Source organism: Polistes dominula, unplaced genomic scaffold (genome assembly GCF_049000335.1).
Source record: "Polistes dominula isolate Pdom_NZ unplaced genomic scaffold, Pdom_raw_medaka contig_624, whole genome shotgun sequence".
NCBI classification, from domain to species: Eukaryota; Metazoa; Arthropoda; class Insecta; order Hymenoptera; family Vespidae; genus Polistes; species Polistes dominula.
In genome coordinates this window covers 21106-48196 of record NW_028300891.1, presented here as the reverse complement: position 1 = coordinate 48196, position 27091 = coordinate 21106, and the positions used below count along the sequence as shown (strand labels likewise).

The following is a 27091-nucleotide window of genomic DNA, read 5'->3' as shown; positions in this document are numbered from 1 at the left end:
TTTTGCTAAAGGTTGCTAGAATACATTTTTGAAATTTTTTCAAAAAAGACAATTGAGAGCTTCTCCAGCCAGGGCTCACCGACCAATCCTTCTTCACAAATGACCGAATTTTTTTTTTCGTGGCGTTGTAAAACTGGAACATATTACGAAACAGACCCTCCACCCGGCTGAGCCCTCTGTGTGGGATTCGTGTAAGAAAATTGGACCGCTGGGAGGACCTGACCAGACTTGAGACCCGGCGGGATTCGAACCACGTATCTTTCGCTTTCCGGGCGCGACTGCTCTTTAACCATTTGAGCTATCCAGGGCTACCGATAAATATTTCTTACAAATATCTCATAAGTTTGGCATAGAGGCGCTTGTCCCACAGAAGGTTTTTGGAAGATTTTCTGAAACCTTATCGTCATGTTTTGTTAAGGCCGGCGATACAAGTAAAATAAAAAAAAATCGAATTTTTTTTTTCATAAATAGTTAGTTTAATATCTCAAAAATATGCCCGTAAATTTTTAAAATGAAATTCGCTATATGTATCGATTAAAAATTCATTTAAATGCTCCGCCTCAACTCGGTACTAGACGCAAACGCTAAACTTTGAACGCGTTTTTCTCAAAACGACTTTTTTCAAACTGACGTGCAAGATAACTCAAAAAGTTCTCAACCGATTCTTATGAACTTTAGCACATATTTTCTTTATAGTATTAGCTTCTAGTTGAATTTTAAGAATGCTACCAACATTTTCAAAAATTGCCATTTTTGACCCAAAAACCGTTTTTTTGTCTGAGTCGTGCCAATTTACGATTTTTTGACTTTTTAGTTTTTCCTTAGTTCAACTAGAAGATACATGTTTTATTAACACACTCCGACCCTTTTTTTTAATTTTAGAGTGCTGTAACTAAAGCTAAAAATTACCATGATTGATGCGTTTCGCCGTGAGGGCCTCAGGAGATTGGTTATTACAGCGGCCATTTTAAAAAAAAATTTTTTTTAAATCGGATTCTTATATTTTAATATGTAATGAATAAACATGCTAAGTTTCAAAACGATTCATTTATTCTTTCCATTTTAAATAAGCCTCTGAAAAACGGTTAAAATTTAGGCGTTTACATGTATCGCCAGCCTTAAAGGTTTCTATAAATATGTTTGAAATGTTTTTGACATATTTTTTATAATATTCTTACAAACTTTCTTGAAATATTTTTATAAAATCTTTTTACAAAGTTTCTGCAAGGTTTCATAGAAATATTTTTTCATTAAGTTTTTGCAAAAAATAATATTTATAAAAAATATTTTAGAAATTTCTCCAAAACATATCGTAAAAGATTTCACGAAAGTTTTTAAAAATGTTTTGAGAAATATTTTTTAAAAGATTACTACAAGATTTACAAAACATTTTTAAAAAATAATTTTAAAAAACTTTTGACAACCTTTCTCCAACATTTTATGAAATATTTTTAATAATATTCTTACAAACTTTCTTGAAATATTTTTATAAAATCTTTTTACAAGGTTTCTGCAAGGTTTCATAGAAATATTTTTAAACATTTTAATTACTCTATCAGCAAATTATTTTAGAAATGTTTTTAAAATATTTTTGTAAAATCTATTATGAATCTTTTTCAAAATTTTTTAGAATGATGCCTGCAAGGTTTCTGAAAGATTTTTTGGAAATATTTTACGAAAACTTTCGCTGAAAGATTTTAAAATCTTTCGTGTTATGTGGGTAAGCCCTCTATACAAATATATATTGTACAACGTGATAAACATATTTTTTCAAAATATAAGAGAAATAGAAATAAATATATAGATTGTATTTAAAATATTAAATCATCGCATCTACTTTATTCTATTCTATTATTTTTATCTTTAAATATATGTTTTTTTGTATAAACTTTGCAATAAGTTAAAAATGTAATTAGAATTTGTATATAATTTTGTTCAAAAAATAATTTTGCGTCATAATTTAGGAACTACTATATTTGATAGAAATATTACGATTTTATTAAAAATTTTCAATTTCTAATGAATTAAAAACAAATTTTATAATATTTTCATTATTTAAAATTATAAATTACAGAACAACGATGCGATTTAATTTCTGTCTAATGGCATCCTTTTCTTCTTTCGACACATAAGGATTCGTCAATGGATCCGAATTTAATCTGAAATAAAAATAAAAAACCGAAATATTTAGATTGAACAATAACGTACAACAAATAAGTAATTATAGTGAAGATAAAATTAAATGCATTGACGAAAAAATAAAAGAAAAAATATCTATGGATTTTTGTTTAAAAAGCTTGTAAATTGACAATACTCGTTTTTTTATATTGATGATTAAATTAACTAATTACCTATAATATTGCGGCGCTAAAGCACAATTAACGTTGTACCACCAATCACAACCAAAATCTTGTTGATTAAAGAGAGTACCATTTGTGCAGAGAAACGAGGCTCCTTGCGAACCTTCTCTGCCATCGTGACATATGTGATACGCCTAAAATATAATCAAATATAAATGTCAAATTATAAAATGATAATTATTTATTATAATTTATAATTAAAATTCAAATTAAAGATATACTATTAATAAAATGTATATTATTAACAAATAGGATAATTAAAAAAAAACCAGATTTATTCGTATGAGTAGAAAATATCAATAAAAATAAAAATTAATCAAAGATTGTAAAACTTGATTATTAAAAAGAAATAAGGAACTGTAATTTTAATTATTTTTTCTAACAATTGAAAGAAAAATGTATAAAAATAGAGACATACGAAATATTGATAAAAAAAATGTTGCTGAAGAGTCTCGAAAAAAGTAAACGAGGAGAGAAAACTGGTGACATTCTTCTCGAAGAAAGTTTGACGTTGCGGAAAGTAAAATTGCGATGCATGACCGTAAATATAATATTATACACACGTGCGTTTGGATGTTTAAGGTATTATATTACAGGTATAACACACATCGACTTAATAAATTCTATCGCAAAATAAGAATCAGAGATCAATCGATTATTGATCAATTGTCTACATTATTTCCGAAATATTAAATAAAGAATAAAAAGTAAAAAACAAAAGTCCTGTAAATTAAAAAACAAATTAAATTTATTATATTATATAAAGGGTGACTCACTAATTCTTGCCAACTAAATAGCCCCGAAAGTATGACAGTAGCTGAAAAATTTGTTAATGTAAAGTTACATAAAAAATTCAGGACTATAATATGACGTAAATTTTTTTTGCTAGATGGAGCCGCCTCTGAGATTTAATGATCAACACACTTTGTTTTTTTAAATAAAATGTTATATTTTAATACTTATTTTCTGATAGCGGATATCAAGACGAATCCAATGATATGCAACAATAAATACAAAACCTGACAATGACTAATAAAGACTATTCGGAAAATATCTGTTCAGTCTTTTGTCCTTTAACAACTAAAGGATGACGCAATCCTGACGAAACCTTAACGCGACAATAACGCGAAGGAGCTATATTGTGGCAAACTTGTTCGCCAGATTTGACCTTCGTTGATATTCGACAATATTAATGTTACATATCATTGGATTCGTCTTGACATCCGCTATCAGAAAAAAAATAAGTATTAAAATATAACATTTTATTTAAAAAAACAAAGTGTGTTGATCATTAAATCTCAGAGGCGGCTCCATCTAGCAAAAAAAAAATTTATGTCATATTATAGTCCTGAATTTTTTATGTAACTTTACTTTAACAAATTTTTCAGCTACTGTCATACTTTCGGGGCTATTTAGTTGGCAAGAATTAGTGAGTCACCCTGTATATAGTCTGAGGTGTTAGGTATAAGAATTATTTCTCAAATATTATATGCAAGTATATAACTATTAAATTATATCATCCGCCGCGCTGTGTAATTTATAAGTCATATCAAAAAATCTTCAATAAAATTTATTGCGATGAGAAACAACAACAAAAATTAAACACACAATTTGTATAAAAATAAGGGAAACAAGAAAAAAATATGGTTTTTTTTTATGAAAAAAAAAAAATGAAAATTTAATATAATATATTATCAAAGGTATTACGTATAAAATATGATTTCTTAAGTAACATATGTATGTAATCATAAAAGTATAACGTTCGTCATGTTGTAAGTCATAAGTCGCATTATAGAAGAGTTTCCTGGGTCCTTCATTAACTGAATTAACATCGACGACTGTTTCTCTTCCACTTTCTTCCTACTACCAGGAATAACCGTTCCTGACTGTTGCTTCATAATTATATGCTCTGCTTATCCGATTATTCACTGAGCTCACGATGCCACGAAAAGGGATAAGAATTTTGGTACCAAGAAATTGGAAAGTGATTTGGAGAGAGTTGTTGAGTATTTCTAATGTTGTTCTGATAAATATCGCGAAAGTTTATTCTCCTTTTGGGTAAATATGTATTTTTTCTTCTTTTCTTTCTTTCTTCGTTTGATTGATCTCAATGCCACATTTTTCACCTTTCTTTCTTTATTTTGTTTTTTCTTATTTTTGTACATATTTAATTATTATTATTATTATTTTTTGTTATTAAAGATAAGTCATCGAAAGTTTTTCGATCGGTCGGACAATAAAAGTAAGATATACCTACTTTTCCTGAAAGAGAACTACATAATACAAATCGACACAGTATTGTGGATTCTTATCAGCGTCTAATATAAAAATTAGAAAAATAAGAAGAGAAAAGAAAAAGAATAAAAAACAATTGCAATTTCGATCTATGACGTCGATAATGATTGTTTTTTACTTTTTTTTTATTTTTCATACCTTTGTAAATGAAATGTGTTATATGTGATTATCATTGGTGCTTAAGCAAAATTCGAATTAATTGTTTTGGGTAAAATAAAAAGAAAATTATCCCGACTAACGTTGGATATTTTCATAAAAGCTACCTATGGAAAAGAAAAAAAATAAGAGTAATATATAAATAACTTATCAACAAACCGTATGTATTTCCGCCGAAGATTTCTGAAGTTTTGTATCTAAAGTTGCATCGAGTTTGTGTAATTTTAAGTGCCGTTTTCTCGTAAAAGAAAAACAATTTATACAGATCAATAACGTCAACAGTACAATAACGTCAGAGAGGGTTAATATATTTTTTCAAGATACTTTTACAAGATACTTTAAATGAAACTAAATAATTGTAAGAATTATACAAATTACTGTTAAATAATTGATATAATTAAAGGATTCAAACGAAATTAAGTATTTCTTAATGAAAATTCTCTCATCTTCCGATCTATTGTGATATACTTGGTAATTTGCTTTGATAAATTACATTATAACAATGAGATAGAATTGGTAATTTGTTGAAGTTGCTTCAAGAGAATAAAGAAAATGTTTCCAAGTGAAACAACGTAACGTTAAAATTTATATATATATATATATTAAATATTATTATTGTTAGATCAATCCTACAAGTACATAGATATTAGAGTATAAATAGATCGAAGTTAATATGCGTTAAAATGTAATATATAATAGTATACTTTTCGATATTAGCATGATATGGACTTTCATTGTTGGAGTCCTTGATTCAAGACGTGTTTTTTAGTTTAATAATGTTGGTAATTCAATCTCCAAGTTCCCGGAAGGCTTATGCAACATGATGAAATATTTCAAACTCTTAAGCGTACGCTCTCTTACGCTCTCTCAAATTTATATCGTCGAATTTTTATCTGATTTACAAAATTTCTTTCAAAATTTCTTTTATATTGTATTTTAGTTCGTGACTTCACTTATTTTTTAATTGTTAGGCAATTTGTCTTTTTTTGTTCTTTTATTTTATTTTATTATAGTTGACGGTTGTAGTTATATGGTTTTTAAGAACTTAATTATATTTATCTTTACACTTCATTTTATTTTATTTCAGTTATTTTTTGCTTTATACATAATTTCAATCATCATTATGTTCTAATTTATTTTTTATCTCTTCTATATTTTGTTAATTAGTTGGTTATAATTGATAGTTATAACTTTAATATGAGAACTTACAATTAAGAATCACAATTTTGACTATCGTTTATTTTATTTAAAGAAAAAAAATGATGACAGTTTTAAAGTTTTCATACAAAACAAAAACAGTATCAACAATACTTTATCAACAATATTGATAAAGAATAATCTGTAAGGCCATTAAGATATTGATTTACCTGACAACCGGTCTCTACATTTGCGTACATTCCTGGTACATGGGGTACATGAGCACAAGAGAAACTGGTCTTTGGTACACTGTGATAGATCGGGTAGTCTACTCCAGGTATACCTGGAATTTTACTTAAATCTTGCTGATCCTTTTTTGGAAATTCTGGAACGACGATTGGCTTTCGGAAATTTACCACGGGTTGAAAATTCTGATAGTCATCGTCGTAGTAGTCTAAATTCGCTGTTCGTTTCTAAAAAAACAACAATATAATCATCATTAGCAATAATAGAAGTCACATATATCATTCAACGTAAAGATTCATTATTCTTCAAAAACGTAAGATTTAACCATTTTCTTAACTTGTTTTAAAAAATCCGTTAATAAAAATAAAATCAATTTAATTTATAAAAAGTGCGACTGCGACAGACAAAAATACTTACATTAGCCTTCATCAGGCTAAGGTAAAGAAATTTTTCGTCACAATTTTGTCATAAATATTTTATTTAATTGACTTGAACAAAATTTGATTATATACTATAATATCTACTTGACGGTGATAAATGATCTAAAACAAATCTTACAATAATTTATTTTTTCTTTCCTTATTACATTCGAAGGAAAATTGGGAAAAAAGATAAAAATCATAGGATAAGGTAAATGTAAAAATGAATGTCCTCTGTACAAACTAATTAGAATTATGCGCTAAAAATCAAACGAATTATTCTACTCATTAGGCTCACCGGATGGTTTCTTCGCAATCGTAAACATATTTCATGAAATACAACCAGTGGTTTTAACGTTCTCATCATGAATTGTAATTTTACTTCTTTAATAAAATGAATGATGCGATAATATCACGACGATGAGGGAAATTGGATGAATTGGAATTTTAATTTCTTTCTTTTTATTATTCTTTTGCTTGTTTTTGTATTATTTACCTGCTTAACGACGCTGTCAGATACGATGACAACCGCAAGGGTGGCGATAAGAAGCGCAACAAGGACACCGTTAATACTTAACATGTCCGTACCGGGTTTGATGATAAGCGAAACTAGTCCAGTTTCTGTTGAACCGCAAAGAGAGAACACTCTGTCAGGTGAGTAAGAAATTATGTCACAGTTGAGAGAGAGAGAAAGTTTGTCTGTTCCGTAACACCAGTTCAGAAACTAACTCCTTCCTTTCCTTCCATCCATCTTACCCCCACCTTATATTTCTTTATACACTTATATATACACGTATATAGGGTATTTCAAAATTTTTTAACATAATTTCACAGGGGTAGTTTCATTGTGATAAAATAATCAAGACAATTTATAAAATCATATGCTCAATATGATCTTGTTTCCTGAATTACTCTTTTTCTATTATATGTTGTTATATGATATGTCTAATAGAAAAACAACTATATTTCGGAAACAAAGTCAAATCGAACAGACAATTTAATGAATTTTTTTTATTCTATCGCAATGAAACTACCCCTGAAGTTATGTTCATGTATTTTGTGACGCTATCTTGCATATGTGTATAAGTATAAATATATCTAATTATAAGTATTCATGTATCTAAAACTAACGTAAATAATACAAATAATTTAAACATGGTTTCAATTGGAACTTCTTTATTTGTTTTCTAATTTACTTCATATTATTTATTTATATCTTATTTGATGAAGTATAAATCAGTTTATTTACATTAGGATAGATATCTTTTTATTTAAAAAATAATTTGATTGATATTTTCTTATTCGTTTTTGGGAGATTAGAATTTCGTAATTTTGTTTTTCTGTTTTTATTACGATAGGATCGTGTCCGAGGAGAATGCCAACACCGTTGAAAATTATAATGCAATTCAAGTATTATAATTTGAGTGAAAAAGAAATAATTTTATGGTATTCTACCAACGTAATGTGGATATTTACAGAGCTCAGAATTTGTTATTCTGATTCTTGCCGCTATGCTATTAAAATAGTATAAGTTAGAGATGATATAGTAATACCAAAGAATATAGAATATCGCAAAACCACTTTTCGTGTAACAAATCATATTAGTCAGCAATGGGATCACCAGTGGGCGTTAGTAGGTAAAATATGATATTCTTTGATAGTATTGTACTGTTCTTTAATGGTATCGTACATTTTTTTTAATAGTATTGTAGGGTTCTTTGATAGCATTCTACTATCATCGCGTTAAGTACCTACTATTGACAACTGGATGGTCCCGGTGCTAACTAAGATGAATTCTTACATGAAAAGTGCCACTTCTCCTGTTCTACTATATTATATATTCTTTGATTTTATTCACAGATTTTTATTATGTTACCTCCGTAAGTAAAATAGGTTCCTACTATTTTTGCTCGGTATGTAAGATAGAACTCTACTATAAACAAAGAATATATAATAATATAAAACATTAGAAGTGCACTTTTCATGTAAAAAATTCATCTTATATTAGTTAGAATCGGGAGTACTAGTAGACGATAGCAGGTGGAATACTATATTCTTTGATAGTATTGTATTGTCATCGCGTAAAGTATCTACTATCGCCCACTGGTAGTCTTGGTGCTAACTAAGATGAATTTTTTACATAAAGAATGCACTTCTAATGTTCTATATTATTATATATTTTTTGCTATAAGGACGGAGGTAGAGACACAGGAGAGCGAACGCTATAGGCAATTTGTCATAAATTGTGCCCCCTAAAACTGTTACAAAATACCAATATTTATTTCTGCCACTAGGGTGGCGTGGTGATCAGTGTGATCCTAGTGACGTCACAGAAAACCGTAGAGCATGCCTCCGTGATTGCATATTTGTAAAACAAAATCTTAACTGGTTGGGACTAAAACTATTAGATTTGATACAACGAATGAAATTATTGATAAAGTCGCCTTAGCGTTCATAAGTTTCCTTAGAAAAAGGAACTGCTTTTCGTAGGCTGTAGGGAACACCAATCAAAGTTGATGAACAAAATATTAAATTATTTTATTACTATCAAGGGTCACTTTCTTGCTAACCATATAAATAAAAATAATAATAAGAAAAAAAAATAAAACAAAAAATTACGTAAAATATCCAAATTTGTATAGGTCATGTCTATGTTATTTTCCAAACATATAAACTATTGTCAACTATTTATAATTTATACGAATACATTCACTGTTGTGTTATAAAAAAATTTTATGTACATAAAAGTTAAAACTATAAATATTTTCACAGTTATTTAATTATTTACTATTGGAGTTGTTATTCATTTTATATTTTTCTTAAATTTCCGTAAATTAATAAAATGGTAACAAGTATTGCAAAGTTGATTGATTAATAAAGTAAAAATAATTTTTATTAATTATACATTATTTTAAAATAGAAAAACAATTTTTTTGAACTATTTTTTTATAAATTTAGAACTATAAATGTGTTATATACTTTACATTGAGTAAGAAATGTCATCTTTCATTGTTATTAATTCATTTATTAATAGCTAATATAAAATATACATATAACATCATTTAATATTTTTCTTTCTTCGTTAATTTGCTTGTTCGTCATATTTTAAATAAATAATTTGATAAGCAATAATTTCATAAATCTGTTTATAATTTCAGGTATGTACAAATGATTCTTTTTTTTATGTAGCTTTATTTAATGTCGCATCAACCAACAGGGATTATTAGCGACATAACAAATGATTTTATTTAATATTGTTGAGCTAAAGAATCTTAGCTACTACAGCGCACCCTGGAAAAAAACTTTATAGGTTCTATATTTTGGTGACACTTTTCAACATATAAGTGAAAACAATGATATTGTTCGTAGCACATATTCTGGCAGAAATGTACAACATTTGGGGATCGCTTTTGTCAATTACAGTAAATTTTGCATATATTTTGAGTCTATGCTAGTTATGATTATCAATATTTTTGTAATGAAAAAAATTATATAAAAATTAAAATTACTAGTTCCTCGATAAAATTCATTTATGATAAAATTTAATTTATTCAATTGTATTAATGATATTGTATATGTATGTTGTGTTTTTATAATATTTTAACCTTAAGACTAAAAAAAAATTATATTTTTTTTTAAATTAATTTTTTTAAAACAAGAGTAATTTCCATGTAAATAAGTCTAAATAGATTTAAATTAAACAGTCGTCAGCCAGCTGTACGTCGGTGGAAAACTCGTCAGCTGATACGCAAAGCGCGGGCGGCCAGCATACTTGATTTATATATAACTATATCGCTATAACTGTGCCAGCTGACGAGTTTTCCACCGACGTACAGCTGGCTGACGACTGTTTTTAATTATATAATTATATTATTTATTATTATATCAACTCTATAAATTTTAGCCGGGTTAAAATGACTGAGACTCAAAATTTTTTTGACGTGTTTTCGGTGCTCCTGTTGGCCCACCCACTGCTGATGCGCCAGTTGACGGTCACTATGCTTTACCAGCACAACTAAATTTAACATTCTACAAATTATGGTCAGGGTTAAAATTGGTCGCAAAAAACTTTCACTAGCTCCCGGGTTATTATTATAATATTGTGAAGCTTAAAGTTAAATAAATTACGATTATACATGTATTAATATTTGTTAATAGAAAAAAAGTAACTTGTACAAAATTTCTTAGATTTACGTAGATCTTAATGCATATTGCGATTATAATAGAGTAGCATAATGCGTTTTATGCTATGGCGTTATGGCAGAATATTTTTTTACTGCTGATGTCATGCTTCTACATACGTGACACGTGACTTTTTATATAACTACGAATTCAAGATTCTTGGAGTGCAACACTGTATTCATTTTAATGCCTTACAATGTTGAATTGTAATTACGGACTATATATACTGTATCATTCTCGTCGATGATTTTTTTTATCAAGAAAAAGATTAATCGAGAATTTTATTTCTTCTTCTTTCTTCTAATCTTTTTTTCCTTAACTAATAACACTGGTTAGATCAATTATTTGTATTTACATTTGAATAATATTGTATCTCATTAATCTAACACATTAAAATCTATTATAAATTCTTATATTAGACTAATGAGGATCATTAAAAATACTTAGATAATTTTATATAATTTCTTATCCGCAACAAAGAATGTAAAACTTCTGACAGTCAATTCGACTCCAGCAATCTTTATTTTTATTCAACTTGTCATTTTTTGCATTGAACGGTGTTCCACCACTCGCATCGGTTTTTTTCCTCGCTGAAGGCCGTTCCGACAGGACATAGAGAAGACGTTCTTGACCAACCCGAACAGTTATGAAACACCTGAGAAAAAGATGAAAACGGAGGCTGCAATTAATCATTTGATCTCTGAATCTACTTACATTTTATAGGATATTTTTTTTAACTTTTTGAAACATGCTGTAGTTAAGAGAGTCTCATCTTTTTTATACTTAAATATGCGTTATAAAATATATTTTTTTTATACTATTTTGGTAAGTTATAATTACTTGACGTATAGCTGTTTATGGTAGCATATATGGATAATATTTTGTTTTAATTCGTTTTAAGTAATATAAATTTAACAAATAATTAAAATAAATCTACTTTATCAAATTTAATAATATAATTTTTGTATGAGACCCTATTATTTTTTAAAAATTCCGTATTTCAAAGAGTTATGTCAAACATTCTTACATTTATAGAACTTCAGTTTATCTTCGTATCTTTTATAATTAGTTATATACTGAATATAGGTAGTATTAGCGGTTGGGTGAGAAAATAGGAGGAAGAGAAAGTTTCTATGAAATGCTTCCTCGTTCTTCTTCATTTCAATTCACTTCCTAATTCGATTACATTCATTAATTAAATATTATCCAGTAATTTTAATGTAGAATTTTTTGAAACGAGGATTTTCTAATTAAATTTATGTCTTATTGAAAATAACTAGAAAATAATTTTTCTACATTTTAATTGAGAAGTATTTTATTTTATTAGAAAAAAAGGAAGAAAAAACGTTAAAATGTATATAGTTATATTTAAATGTTTTATGCCAATATTATTTGGCAAAGAATTTATTTAAACAACAAATATGTAGTCGGCTAGTTTGATTTACTTTCGCTTAATGTATACGCGTATTACATATATGCAAATGATTTGCCTTTTTCAAATCGTTTCCGATCGTTTACTTATTACGTAGAGATTATGTACATATATATTTTTCCCTCCAAAAAATTTTCTATGGGAAGTTTCGAAAGACCTTTCTTTGAAGCGTATATCATGTAAACATTGTCTCGAAAGTTAGCTGCGACCATCTTCAGACTAATTTATTATTGATTATCTAATCATTAAATTTAAAATAAAAGCATTTAATACATTGAACGAACTTACTTGACACTTGGTATCTACATCGGCAAATATACCCTTTCTTCCGCGACAGGAAAATCCAGTTTCTGGAATTTGTGTGAGATTCGTGTAACTAATATTCGATATAATTGATCCAATATTACGATAATCATTGGAATGATTATTCGTAGGAATATTTTTTGAATTGTATTTGTATCGATCTGCGTTGTTGTAATTGTTTTTGTCGTTTGATTTGTTGCTAACGTGTCTTAATGATCTTCCGTGAAATTCGTCTAGAAATCCTTGATAATCCATTAGAATCTGTAAAATATACGTACTCCACGTTTATTAAGATAATGGTTGAAAATTTTGTATAAAATTATATCAATAATTTTTATTATACAGTAGTAGCATTAATAATGATTATTTTTAGTATGTTTTTCTAATTTCTAATAAATAATAAATATACCGAAATTAAAACTTTATTATAAAGTATAATTTTGAATTTAAATTATTATAATATTGTACTTACAAAATTGAATACAAAACAATAATTTATAGTATTTAAATTCAGTAATATTTTGTAATTTTATAGCAATATAAGCAAATGTTGTCGTTATTATATAAAAAACAAAGTTTACTTTTGGTTTTACTCTCTATCATCAACGTATCATAACAATAAGTGATCATTTCCCGAAGATTTATATGCTCAATAGATGGTATTACGCTTGAGTATACGTACTTATTCTTTCGTTTCTTCGTGTCTAGTATAAGATAACATACATATCTTTTCATGTTAGCTTAATTAGGTAATATTAGAAAACTGTGTATGGTACCGTGATAGTACTTGTGGTGCGCCGGTGGCACTCGTTAGCTTTCACGGTCTGTATATATTACTTGCAACATCTGTACTAGCTATTACATACGTTTGCCGATTGATCTGATTATGTATCATTGTTTAGAAATAATGAAAACGAGAGGAGAAATAAAGAACTCGTTCGAATATTTGAATAAAAATGTAAAAAATCAAAGTTTGTTTTTATAATAATAATAATATAGTAACATTAATAATAATAATTATTATTATTATCATTTTGTTCTAATATTATGAAAAATCTATTATTATTATTAGATATAAAATATATCATATTGTCTAAATTAATTAAGAAACGTTTTTTTTAATTACTCGTTTATTATATAGTTATATACTATATTAGAAAAATAAGTTATCCTTTTATAAACAATTAAAAAAAATGAAAGTTACCTGATGAGAATTAAACAGAGCAATATTATCGACATAATAATCGTTGAAAGGTCGATAAATAGTGTCCCAATCATATTCAAGATCCCAACTAGGCAAGTATGGTTGATTCAAGATATTAGGATTCACTGGTAACATTAATTGTGTCACTATTGGTTTGTAGACACCAGGCTTGGTAGGTGGAATTAACGGCACAAATTGTTGTCTGTGATTAGGATACGGTTCTTGCTTATTGTGTCCTCGATGATGTTTATAATTTCCAAAGTTATTCAGTGGCTTGTCATTTTTTCCGAAAGGCGTTCGGATAATATAAGTTGTGTCGACGGCTTTCGGACGGTCATAGTGTGTTCGACCTTCGGGTGGAACATATCGACCATCAGGAGTCAGATATACCTTTAATACAAATTATTTGTTTACTTTATTTATTATATGTGCATATAATTGTCATAGTAGGTTAAACAAAATAATACATAAACAACTTATTTCATGAATTTAGAAAAAAAAACTTAAATATGTTACAAGATACATAAATTGTTAAGTAAATTCTCCAAATTACTGGCACATATAAAGTACATGGGAATATCATCTAAATTTTTAAGAAATTATATTTATTTATTTTATTTTTATCTTAAAAAAAATAAATTTAAATATCAAACTTGCTTAGAAATATCTTTACAAGTAGTATAATTTGCTCTTAAAACTTGATCTATTAAACCATAAATAACGGAAAAATTTAAGTGTCCTGATTTAAATATTTATTGTGTTGATCAACGATTAATGCTGGAATTTTCAATAAAACTACCTTTAATGCTGAGAGTATTGTTTTTTTACTAATACTTATACAATACTCTATTTAAAATATTAATAATAATAATATTAATAATAATAATAATAATAATAAGCAAGGAGGCTATGTTGAAACCCGCGAGGGTAAACATGGAATTAAAAGTGTATCTGTATCTGTATCTGTAATAATAATAATAATAATAATAATAATAATAATAATAATAATAATAATAATATAAAATAATTAATAATAATTAATATTAATATTATAAAATTATATTATATTATATATATATTATAAAATAATTAATAATAATAATAATAATATAAAAAAGTAAAAAAGAAATACTTTAATAATCTTAGGCATATGTTGCGAAGTATGTGGATGTTTGTGAATATGTCTAGCATCGAGTACAACTCCGTCCGGTATCGAAATGCCTTCCTTGTTTAAACGATTTAGTGCCAAACGATCAGTTCTGAATGCTTCCTCTGGTATTTTCCCACCCAGAGCTGGTAACACTTGTTCCCTAAAGATTTGACGTTTTTGCTGCAACAAGAATCCTGAGGATTTCGTACGAACTGTGTTTTCTTTTTGAAGTGAAAACTTCTTTAGAATAGGGTGATTTGAAAAAATGAGACATGGCAGCAATGCAGCTCAGCGATGCAGCGGCCATGATACTCAGTAAAAAGAGAAAAAGAGACAAACATATAGGATTGAGTCTGCGAGAGAATGAGACAGAATATAGCTATACAGTATTTCCTATTCTCGGTCTCCTCTTTATGCTATGTTTCGTAGTTATCGCTCCTGGTTGTATATGTGTGTGCTTGTATGCGACTGCATACTACGAAGAGTGGACACATATTATTTCGATACTCAAAATGTTTGTAGGTAAGAGCGATAGAAGGGTAGAAAAATAAACAGAGATAAGCACGTAGGTATGCGACAAAAGAATAAGGTCTAAACGAACCGACGGTCGAAATAAAGAAAGAAGGTGTGAAGTCTGTCTTTGTAAGTTGTATAAGTTTGTAAGTATGTGTGAGTCTGGAAGGTATATATATATATATATACGTGTCATTTCTTTTCTATTTTTCTATTTCTATTTAAAAATGTTTCTATTCTATTGAAAAATTATTATTAAATTCTTTATTTCGCAATTATTATCTTTAATAATTATGAAATGTATAGAATATAATATCGTATTGTCTGCAATATTTTACAAAAAAAAAAAACAATGATTACAAGATACATCAGAGAAAAAGAATTAAACACTGTAGAATACATTAGAAGCAGCTGACAAACTCCATTCAAAAGTAAGTAAATTACTGTCACATTTTTATTTTGCTTCATCATAAAATATATTCGATTCATTAAGATTAAAATATGTCTATTGAATTTGATTTTTATACGTTTTTATAAAAAATATCCAAAGACATGTACTGACCCATGCATATAAGAAAATTATATTATTTATTATAATATTTGCCTATTTAGGAAGCTTATACTAATTATTTAATAAAATAAAAACATTTTTAACAGGCTGAACGCTAGCGTGAATTGGCGGATTTTATCACAAGGCCCAAGTTCAAGACTTGTGTACACACTTCGATAAGCTGAGAGAGCGATATGATTCAATGCATTTTTTAGATTTTTCGTTGTTCAGATCTTTGTTTAGACGAGAGTATTTAGAAAGATAAGTTTGTGGTTCAAGGAACAAGAACGAGTTATGTTATAAATAATAAGAATCTCGAAGTGTGGCAGGCTATAGAGTTGAAAAAACATTTCTAGAGAATATCTCTATTAGATCTCTCATTGCATTTTACCAGAACCTTCGTTCAGTCCAGCAGTATTTTCCATATGTTTTTCGTAACGTCTTTATTTCGTTTATCCTAAAATGTTTGTTAGCAGCGCAGAAATGTAGATGAAAATAAGAAATCGAAAACCATCCTAACAAATAAAATTTTATACCTGAATTTCACAAAAAGGATATTTTATATTTACTTAGTTTACGTCCAATTATATTTCCCTCGATAAACATCCTATGATTTTGGTGTCTATCTATGACTATCGCATTCAGCAATCCATTTTCATTGCTTAAATTTGGAAAAGAATAGTTTTTATTAGCTATTCCACCCAGAGATTATACCGGTGACCTTTGTTATTTTAATTATTTTAATTATAATCTTTATGTATTTAGGAAATTTTTACTAATTTTTTAATAGAATAGAAACATTTTTAAATAGAAGAAACTGGACACGTGACAAGAACAAATATTATTTGTTATTATATTTCAAATAAAAATGCAATAATATAACTTATTCTAAAGAAATAGAAAAAAAATTAAATAATGTTAAAAAAATTATAAACTAAAACAACGGAAATGAAAAATAGATTATATACTCGTCGTAATTCAACATTCGATGAAACGAAAAAAATACAAATAAAATTGTTCTGTTCTTTTTCAAGCATCTAAAGGTATTAGTTGCAAAAAAAAAGTAATTATGTGTATCTTGGCCGATAATAAAGATATCTAAAATTCACAGAAAGACTATCATCTACCTGAGTAACGAAAAAGGATATAATATATTTACTTAGGTTAGGACGGCTTATCTTTCAATCGACAAACATTCTTTAATTTCTTTTTCTATCTATGGCTATTGCATTCGGCATTCTATCTTAATTGATACAATTTGAAAGTGATAGTTTTCGTTAGCTACCCCCAGCCCAAGATCATGCCGGTGCCTTTTGATATATACATATGGTAACAATATTATAATAAATAAATCCTACAATTATCTTACTCTTGCTACTGTGCATTCGTCTCATTCTCTCGAAACTTAGTGTTTTGAAGGTTTCACTTCTAACACGTGTGATCTGCACACATGATTTTTTATTTGAAAAAACCCGAAATTTTTTTTTTAAGTTTTATTTACTTATAATAACCAAGAAAATATTTATGCTATTTCTCTATATAAATCACGCAAATTATTGAGATATTTTAATACTTAGCAATAATAAAGATGGAGAAAGAGAAATAAGATTAAATAACAATTATTTATCTTTCGACATTGTAAAGAAAAAAAAATAGAAAAATAATAAATATTATAAACTATAAATTAGAAAATTTATTATTTTTCCAAATTTTCAATAAATTGATTTTTTTAAATTACGCGATATTTTTAAAGTCATTTTAATTTAAATATTCTATCTTACAAAAAATTTGTAATAATTAATAATATTTAATTTATTATAATTTACTTCGTAAAAATTTAGAACAAAAAGTTTTCTTAATAAATTAAAAAAATATAAAATATATTATTACAATAAAAATTTTAAAATAACAGTTAAACATAAAAATAAATATTTGAATAAAAATAGTATAAATGAAGGTATTTTAGATATTATAATTTTAATTAGTTTAACAAAACGAGCTCTCTCTCTTTCTTTTTCTATCTCTTTCTTCAGTGTTTTTTTATAGTAAATAGATAGCAATTAAACCTTTTCAGCAGTTGCGACAGAAAATAATAAAGCCGCAAGAATCAATGTCAGCTGACACCAATTATTATTGTTACGATTATTATTATTATTATTCTGATCATTGTTTTTCCTCATGTGGCCGTTCATTTTAATCGACATGTAATCGGTCGATGATTTGATCAATCAATTCGGCTTAGGCTCCAATATTTTAAATCTGTACGAGTAATCGCATTCTTTCTACCTTTCTTTACTTTGCCTATTGACGTCAGATACGCTAATGTTTCGTTTATCTGCAATACAATGTCGAAATAATATTTAACCGTTGAGTAAAATATAAAAGACATTTTAATTTAAATAGATATCGTGTATCATGCATATACATAAATATTATAGAAGAAAAAAAAAGGAAGTTAATCGTTATTTTGTTTAAAATTACTACAACATATGGAATGCATTCGTTACTTTGCCCAGCTTATTCTCTTGCACACATATATTCGAATTATGCAACGTCCGATAGTCACGTGTGTTCTAGAAAGATGAAGAGATAAAGAACGAAATAGATGCACCGATAGGCGAGCATGTGTGAACTCTCTCTCTTTCATGGATTTGTTAAATGCAAGTCAAAATATCTGGAATCTTTGACTTCTTTTGGAAATGTTTTAGTCTTACTGTTAAATATTATCGTTATTCTAGTTGTTGTTGTAAATTATTACACTAATCTTTATTTAATTTAAAATTTATTTTTTTTCTCATGTGGATCAAGAAAAAAGATAAATTTTGTAAAATTTGTAACTTAAGAATACAAATTATTTTATTCATTTTATCAAAACCAAAGGAATAAATTAAATGGATTTAAATTGTATTAATAGAAATAATTTGATTTCTTTCGTAATATTTTATAGATTTTTTGTATATAACAAGCATTTAATTTTATACGTCAGTCATCATCATAATCAAACGTTCTATCTGGTCTCCCTCATTTAACAAAACGATACAATCGCTGTTCTCGGTAGGATCTCATAGCCTTGTTCTAATTACGTTCCTCACGAGAAGAAACTGTTGTAATCATCTTTATCGCTCTCTCTCTCTCTTTTTCTCTCTTTGCCAGTAAATATACCGGCAATAAATGGATATACATATATCTATCCATCCTTGACTGAAGTTCATTTCGTGTTAAATTTAGGATTTTGATTTATTCCATTTATTTGAATTAAGTTTTTCTTGTACTATTACATGAAACATTATTATAAAAGTTCATCTAATAAATATTTTTATACTAATTGAATGTTATTATTAATTTAATTTTTGATAGAAAAATATTTATTTAATATTTTTACAAAATTACATAATTATTGTCACAAAATTGACAGAATCACAAATTTTAATTTCAATTCTATTCACAAACTGTGATACATATTATTTAATTTTGTAAACATATTGAGTCTCACGCAGCGCGATTACGCTATTTAGATTTTATGTCGAAAAATCCCAGTATATTTGAACGATATGAACAATTAACGACACATTCAGAATCTTTGAAAGTGTTAGCTCAACTTCGTTAAAGGATGTAAATCATATCACTATTGGGCTGTTTGGCTTTTTTCTACTCTGTTTTTCAAAAACCTCTACAATTTAAACAGATGTATTATAGAGATCGACATAAATATTTATATGTGCTAGTAATTATAACAGTGGATTAAGTACAAAAATAAGAAAAAATGAGTTTTACAATTAATTTAATATTAAAATAATTTATACTATAAAATAAAGCATCAAATAAATTTTTAGAATTTTTTGGATTATTGTTAGTCCACTATCATAATTAAGGCACATATATCAATTCTATAATATATGACGTATTATTAAAACACAAATAACTCGAATAGGTAAATAATGTCAATTCGTAAATAGACATGATTTATAACGAGTGAATATAATGTTGAATGAACTTTACAAATCTTTTAAGAAGTTTCTTTATTCATTAATTAACGATTGCATGTGAGAAAATTGTAAACCAAGTAACTACGAATACTATGTAAAGAAATATATAGTCATGTTCTCTTTCTTCCTTTAATTGGAATACAAATAGTATCTTGTTCTCAGTTAACACACATACTTGAAGTATGTAATTTTATTTTCTATATCTCTTTACTATAAAAAAAGAAGATAAGAGAAATTTAAGCAACATATATTTCCTTTATAAATAACTTTTATTTCTCCCTCTCTTTTATTTTTATTTCCTCCTTTCTTTCTATTTTATAACGATGATAGTATTACACAACACAATAAGTCGTGTAGTAAAATACGTTCGAAGATTTTTTGACGATGCAACTGTGAAAAGTGCAATCCGGCGTATACGACTCTGGTTCACACGATTTTAAATCATGTCAGAGAGTGTACGAATAATAGTGTGTGTGTGTGTGTTTTCGTAGTCGAATTATAACATTCTCAAACAACTACATCGTTATTCTTCATTTTTCTATCTAATTCCTATTTCTTTTTTCTCTTTTTTTTCTTCTTCATTCTCGTTGAAACTGATAATGTAATATATAATATAATACAATATTCTTTTTCTCTACGGATACCTGCTCTACCTCATTTAGTTTTGCTCGCTTCCTTTGAGCTTTTTCTCTACCTCCCTCAGCCAACTCACTTCTTTTTTTTTTCTTTTCCTATAAATTGTTTTATTGGTAATCTTATTTCTGATCACTCTAACTTTTCATATTATTTCCAATAATTATGTTGGGTCTACAAGTAAGTTTCTAGCGTTTTTAAATAGATGGTGTCACGAATAGATTCCGGGCAGAAATGTCACATCTCATGTGTTATTTTCGAAGCTTGTATATCTGTTAACAACATTGCATCATCATATTTGCGCATTTCTATCAGCATCGTATATTTTATGAAGCAAAAACATGGCAAGTTATGTGTCCAATGAGCGTCATTTGCGGGAAGCGCTGCTTCTCGCAAGCCGGCCAAATCGATGCCGAAGCGAAATATTCACATGAATAAGGTCATGCTCTGCATATGGTGGGATCAGAAGGGTGTCATATACTACGAACTGCTTCCGAGTGGTCAAACCATCAAAGAACCATTGTATCGAACCTAACTAATTCGTTTGAAGCGGGCATTGGCGGAAAAACGGCCAGAATATCAGACCAGGCACGAGTCCGTAATTTTTCACCACGACAATACTCGACCACATGTTGCTACTTCGGTCAAAAACTGCTTGGATAATAGTGGATGGGAAATTCTGCCTCACCCGCCTTATAGTCCAGATTTGGCGCCATCCGACTACCACTTGTTTAGTGCAGATGTTCAACCACTTGTTTTCTGCCATGTGTTCGATACAGAACGCTCTTATCGGAATGCGGTAGAGGGAAGTCACTTCACTTCATTAGAGGGAATAAAAAATTGGCTCAATACATTCTTGGGCTCAAAAGACGAGAATTTTTTTTGGTCCGGAATTCACAAATCGCCAGAAAGATGGAAAAAAATTGTCTCTTGCGATGGACAATATTTGGGATAGAAAATATGTAACCATTTTTTTCAGAATAAATTCTCAAATTTTATGAAAAACGCTGGAGACTTACTAGTAGACCCAATAAATAAAATATATATTTAAAGAAACTGGAAATATTTATATAGAAAATTTTAAATACATTAAAAATATTTTGTTTTAAATGTAATGGTTGTAAATAATTATTATTTTCAATTTGTTCTTAGTCCAATTGAAATATTGTAAATAATAATAAAATAATAATAATTGTAAAACTAGATTTTTCTTTTACAAAAAATGTATTATAATTACATGTATCCCTCATACAACACGGAATCTTATAACGTAGTATGTATTATTATTATTATTGTATCTTATTTCTATATAGAAGAATAAGGAACGAACAAAGAAAATGTTAACAATAAGTGTAATTAGAATTTATAACGAACCAAGGTGATTACTTTGGGAGTGAGGTGTGACTTAATCCCTGTTTTACGAAATAACAGCTGGTTTGATCGCTTTGTGCTCTCGAGACGTTTTACTTTTACTTTTCCTCCATTTATTTTGCTCTCTAAAGGAAAGAAGAAATGGGAACGGAGTAGTTTGTGAGGTTAATTATTAAATAAATGGTCGTTAACATTCTTACTATCTGAAAACAATAATTTCGTGGAATTGCTCAGCTATAAATTTTTTATATTAAAAGAAAATTTATGGGAAGTCAATGGGAATTCTATGGGAAATTTATTTCTTTAACGTTATCCAAGAAATTTCCAGTAATCGTGGTATTAAAAAAGGCTAAGATATTTGCTGGTAATCGTCGTTTTATAGAAAGTTGAACATCTTTCAACGAGAGAGATAAACATTAAACTAATAGAGAGAGAAAGAGAATGAGAGAGAGAGAGAGAGAGATGAGAAAGCAAATAATATCGCTTGATATAATTCTAGACTCTTAAGGATTTAATTTCGGATGAATCGATTTATTTATATCGATTATTGAACTGAGTATATTTATTGCAAAAGATACGTGCGAAAAGGCAACCGATGTGAAAGAAATTTCACGATGATATACATGTATTATCATATATCATCTAATATTCTATAACGAATCTCTTTGTGCATTATTTTTCTCAGCGGTTGAATACAATTTATGTAGTACAGTAGCTAATCAATTATTTATATAATACTTGCTATTATTTTTCCTTTTTAAAATGAATTTTCTTAATTATTTCTACATTTTTTTAAGGTTGCTTATTACTCAATCTATTTCTACAATAAGTTTCCCTAATGCTAATATAAAAAAGACAATTATTCATTTTCGAAATACTTAAAGTTGTATATTTAGCTAATTGTATTTGTGATGGTTAAGTTACAAGTCTTAGAATGGTCTTTTTATAATTTGGAAAAAAAATTAGACTCAGAGTTTCGAAAAGGATAACCATTCCACAGGATTATTTATAAGTTTTGAATAATCCTGTATTGTCTTGTGCTTAACGAATGAAAATTATTTAGAAATTAATAAACAATTTATTTACAAATTTTTTTTAATTGAAATTTTATACGTTCTTAAATTATTTTTTGGTAATAAATTGTAATTTTAATAATATAATATTTGTATAAAATTATCTTTATAATATTAAAAATTTATATTATTTCGTTCAAAAATTTATAAATTAGTTTATATTTAATAGTTTTTTTATTTAATTTTTTTATTTATTATCTAATAAAAATTTATAAATTATTATTAAATGTTGAAGTTTTATTTGTTTAATTTTTAATAATAATAATACTTTTTTGTATTTATACATTATATTACGTTTCATAATTTATAAAAACAATAAGAATAATATTAGTTTTACAATATATGTAGTAAAATTATATAATAATTGTCATCATTTATAATATATAATATATAAATATTATAAAAAATATTTTAATGACATTATATATTATATATATTATAATACGATTATTATTTATAGTGATTTTACTAACTAAAATTTGTATACACTCTCAACTAGCTATATTTATTCGGTTTTTTGTGAATTTTACAGTTAAGTCGAAATAAAAAAAAGACTATAAAGTTATTGTTAGTATTTAAAATATTGAAAATCTTATTATAGAAGAAAAGAATAAAAAATACCTAAATCAAAAAAATTTCATTTGCGAAATGAGACAGACAAAATAAAAGATGAAATATTAAAAAAAAAAGTAAAACTAGTTAAGTCGTAGATTATAATAAACACATCATTTTTGGCAACGGTTAATATGAAGTAGTAATTCAATTCTAATTAAGATAACAAAGAACTCGCTTTCGAGCTTAAGTAGAAGAAAAAAAAAGATGCCATATGACTATAATAACCGATTATTGTGGTTGTGATCGACAATAAACAAGATCGTAAAATAGCATCGTATATTTGTAATTTTAATTCTAATCTATGTTCTAGTTTTAATGATTTTTAATGATAGATAAAGAATAACATAATATATCGTCACCTTCAAACAATTAAAAATTATTCTTTTCATTTTCTACTAAAATAATAATTATATTGATTAATATAAATAATAATAATAATGAAAATAATAATAATAATAATAATAATAATAATAATAATAATAATAATAATAATAATAATAATAATAATAATTTCTTATGAATGATTATATTATGTCTTAAGACATTTTCTTTTTTCTCGTCTTCTACGTTCGATAATTTTTTTGTCTAAAAGACCTGATTTATAATATTTTCAGATCCGCGTCTTAATGGTTAGAAAAGTTTCATATGGCCTAACGTCTTAAGGCCTAACACCTTAACTCTCTTCAATTGCTCTTAGGATATATAAATTATCTGAAGAGTACCTCCAATCGACCGAAACATATTTTTAAAATTCTTGGATCCGAATATCGTCTAGATCTCATCCCTGAAAATATAGTCTCTTTATTAAATTCTCAAACCAATGAGACTTTTTGTCAAAATTTCAGTCACTAAGTCCATGTTATTTAATAAATAAAATCAGTTGCAACCTACGATAAAGAAAAGGTCCTTATTTTAATTTTTAATATTCTATCTCTATTGTAATCGAAAACTAACTAATCTTCTACTGTAAGCCCTCCTCCCCCTTCCTATTATTCATACATATCTCATCACTTTCCGTAGTCCTTACAATTCTTTAGGTCACTTTTTGGTAAAGGATTCACAGCTTGACCAAAAAACTGATTATATTCTGTATTACGTTATAGTACGAAACAATCAAAAATAATTGTTTCTAATTACTCATTTAATTGTAATATGTGTATTTAAATAATTATATGTATCTATAAATTTTTTAAATTATTTTGCATTATAAAAATAGAATTTATTTAGTTTTGTATAGAACGCAATTTAACGATGTAACAAGGTAACGAATGAGAGAAATTCTTGGCGTGGGTTGAGGGAGAGAATAAAAAAAAGAAAAAATTTAAACAAGATGTCCAGAGAGTAATTTGTCACGGTAGAATTGCTCGACGTGCTTTGATTCACGTGGTATGTGCTTAATGATGTGCCTAAGGCGAAAGACAAGTAAAGTGCAAACGTTCGTCCGAATATTTCATTTCGTATTCTTTGCAATTTGTTATCGATAAATCATCTGTTACTGATTATTTATCCATGGATTCATCAATTAAAATCCAAAAAATAATAATTTTTTTTTAATAGCATATTTTAAAGATTTACTTTTTTTTATTAGAATTATTTTTGAACTTATTATTAACCTTGCTTCTATATCATCTATCCACAGATCTATTGCTTTTATTTTAAATAAAAATTTACATAAAATAATACTATATTTTTAATATTTTACTTTATTTTTTACTATACTTAATTATTTTTCTATTTTTTTTTATTCGTTTATATATATTATTTAAAAAATGCATTGCTTTCCATATCTTTTCTCTCATGCAATTCATTGTCAATTTATGAATCACCAAAGATCATGGATCTTTTGATTAAATTTTGTATTAAAATGTTTCGAAATATAACGTCCAACAAAAATGTTTATTTTATTTTCTTACAACAATTTATGTCAATTTTGTGATTTAATTGTAATGATTTCTCTTTTCTAAAAATCATTTTAATAACATTTGTTTTATAAGCAATTATTGTGAGATTTTAGTTGAAAAAAATTGAACAAATGTCACGTCTTTGGAAGTGGACGGTGGGTGGCCTTTCATAACGTGAAAAGGACTATAGAGTCTTTTTCTCTCTCTCTCTCTCTCTCTCTCTGTCTTTCTTTTTCTATTGTCTTTTTTCCGTACTTTCCCCTGATCTCGTGATGAGAATAAAAACAAAAAGAGAATGAGACAGAAGGAGAGAGGAAAAGAGAGGGGAGAGATGGCAAAAGAAAGTAAAAACACTTTGAAGAAGGTTAATTACTCTCGCTTTATACTTCATCGAAGTGAAATGTCTTCGAAAGGATAGCTAGGTCAATCAAAGCTTTCTTTCTATTGTAATATATTCCTTTTTTTTCTTTTTACAATACACATTTGTAATTATTGAAAGATTATTAATAATTAATTGAAAAAAAAAACAAAAAGGTAAATGTACACCTACCTTTGCGACTAAATATCAGATTTTTCTGCCAAAACAAATCTTACAAAACTTACAAGGACACGACACTCTCACTGTACTTTCCAATTTTACACTATCTTTTAGTTTGCTTGTTAATTTAAATACACAATTTTAAAGTATAATAACTTTCAATTATCAAATAGACGATTTATTATTCAACCTTTAACAATTTTCTGTTTCTTCTTTGTTTATGCGTATGTGTGCTTGTGTATATTTCTTTTCTTCTTACTTACAAACACAGAATCAAAAAATGTATTAATTTATTTAACCAATTTCATTAATCAATTAATTTAATAATATAATCTAAATTATAATAATTATTCAACTTTACTGACTAATTTAAAATGTAGGAAAATTTTTTGTTTTCTTTTTATGTTTGATCTTATTTATTTATTTTATTTGTTAAACGCCCGATTGAGAAATGTGCTTACTTAAAACTGAAAATTGTTAAATAGATAAAAAATTAGATTAGCAGTAGCTACGTTTATACTTTTGTATATTTATGTGCGTGTGTGTGCACGTAAATATGTATAAATTGGAAACACGATCATAAGTTAATAAATTGTGTAAAAGAACGAGAATGGTTATTGGCCAAACGGTTTCGAGTTAGGAAGTTGAAGGATGGTGAAGATGTTACTGAGCCTGCCGGTAAGAGTTCTCCTCGTGATATACTCAGAGAGGTTCAAGCAAGTGATTCGAGCACAAAACTCACTTTCACCGACTCGACCGGGATAATTCCGAGTTTCTTTTTCTCTTTTTAACTTGTAACATATGTAGATTATTGGAGGGGTGATCGAAGTTACCACAGTGATCGATACTAGGTCTCAGTGACGATTTCAAATTACTCCGATGACCTCGATATATCAAACCATTTATCCATAAATCGATGGATCCATGAATTTTCTTTATTCTATTTATCTACTTTTTATATTTTAATTTTATTATTTTAAGAACCTTTATTGATAATACAGTAAAACGTTTGACTTAAAAATTTGAA

The 27091-nt window shown here is 27.1% G+C and overlaps 2 protein-coding genes across 2 annotated transcripts; both read right to left on the bottom strand.

Moving 5' to 3' along the window:
- Positions 1–1028: 1028 nt before the first annotated feature.
- Positions 1029–7340, bottom strand: LOC107073382 (uncharacterized). Its single transcript, XM_015334007.2, has 4 exons — positions 7110–7340; positions 6179–6421; positions 2352–2494; positions 1029–2159 (listed from the first exon to the last, which is right to left on the bottom strand). The coding sequence occupies exons 1-4, from the start codon at positions 7191–7193 to the stop codon at positions 2069–2071; spliced, it is 561 nt and encodes a 186-aa protein (XP_015189493.1). The 5' UTR covers positions 7194–7340; the 3' UTR covers positions 1029–2068.
- Positions 7341–9617: 2277 nt separating this feature from the next.
- On the bottom strand, positions 9618–19249 carry LOC107073381 (uncharacterized). Its single transcript, XM_015334006.2, has 5 exons — positions 18014–19249; positions 14867–15064; positions 13735–14124; positions 12516–12791; positions 9618–11450 (listed from the first exon to the last, which is right to left on the bottom strand). Exons 1-5 carry the CDS (start codon positions 18149–18151, stop codon positions 11334–11336), a joined length of 1119 nt encoding a protein of 372 aa, XP_015189492.1. The 5' UTR covers positions 18152–19249; the 3' UTR covers positions 9618–11333.
- Between the last annotated feature and the right edge of the window lie 7842 nt (positions 19250–27091).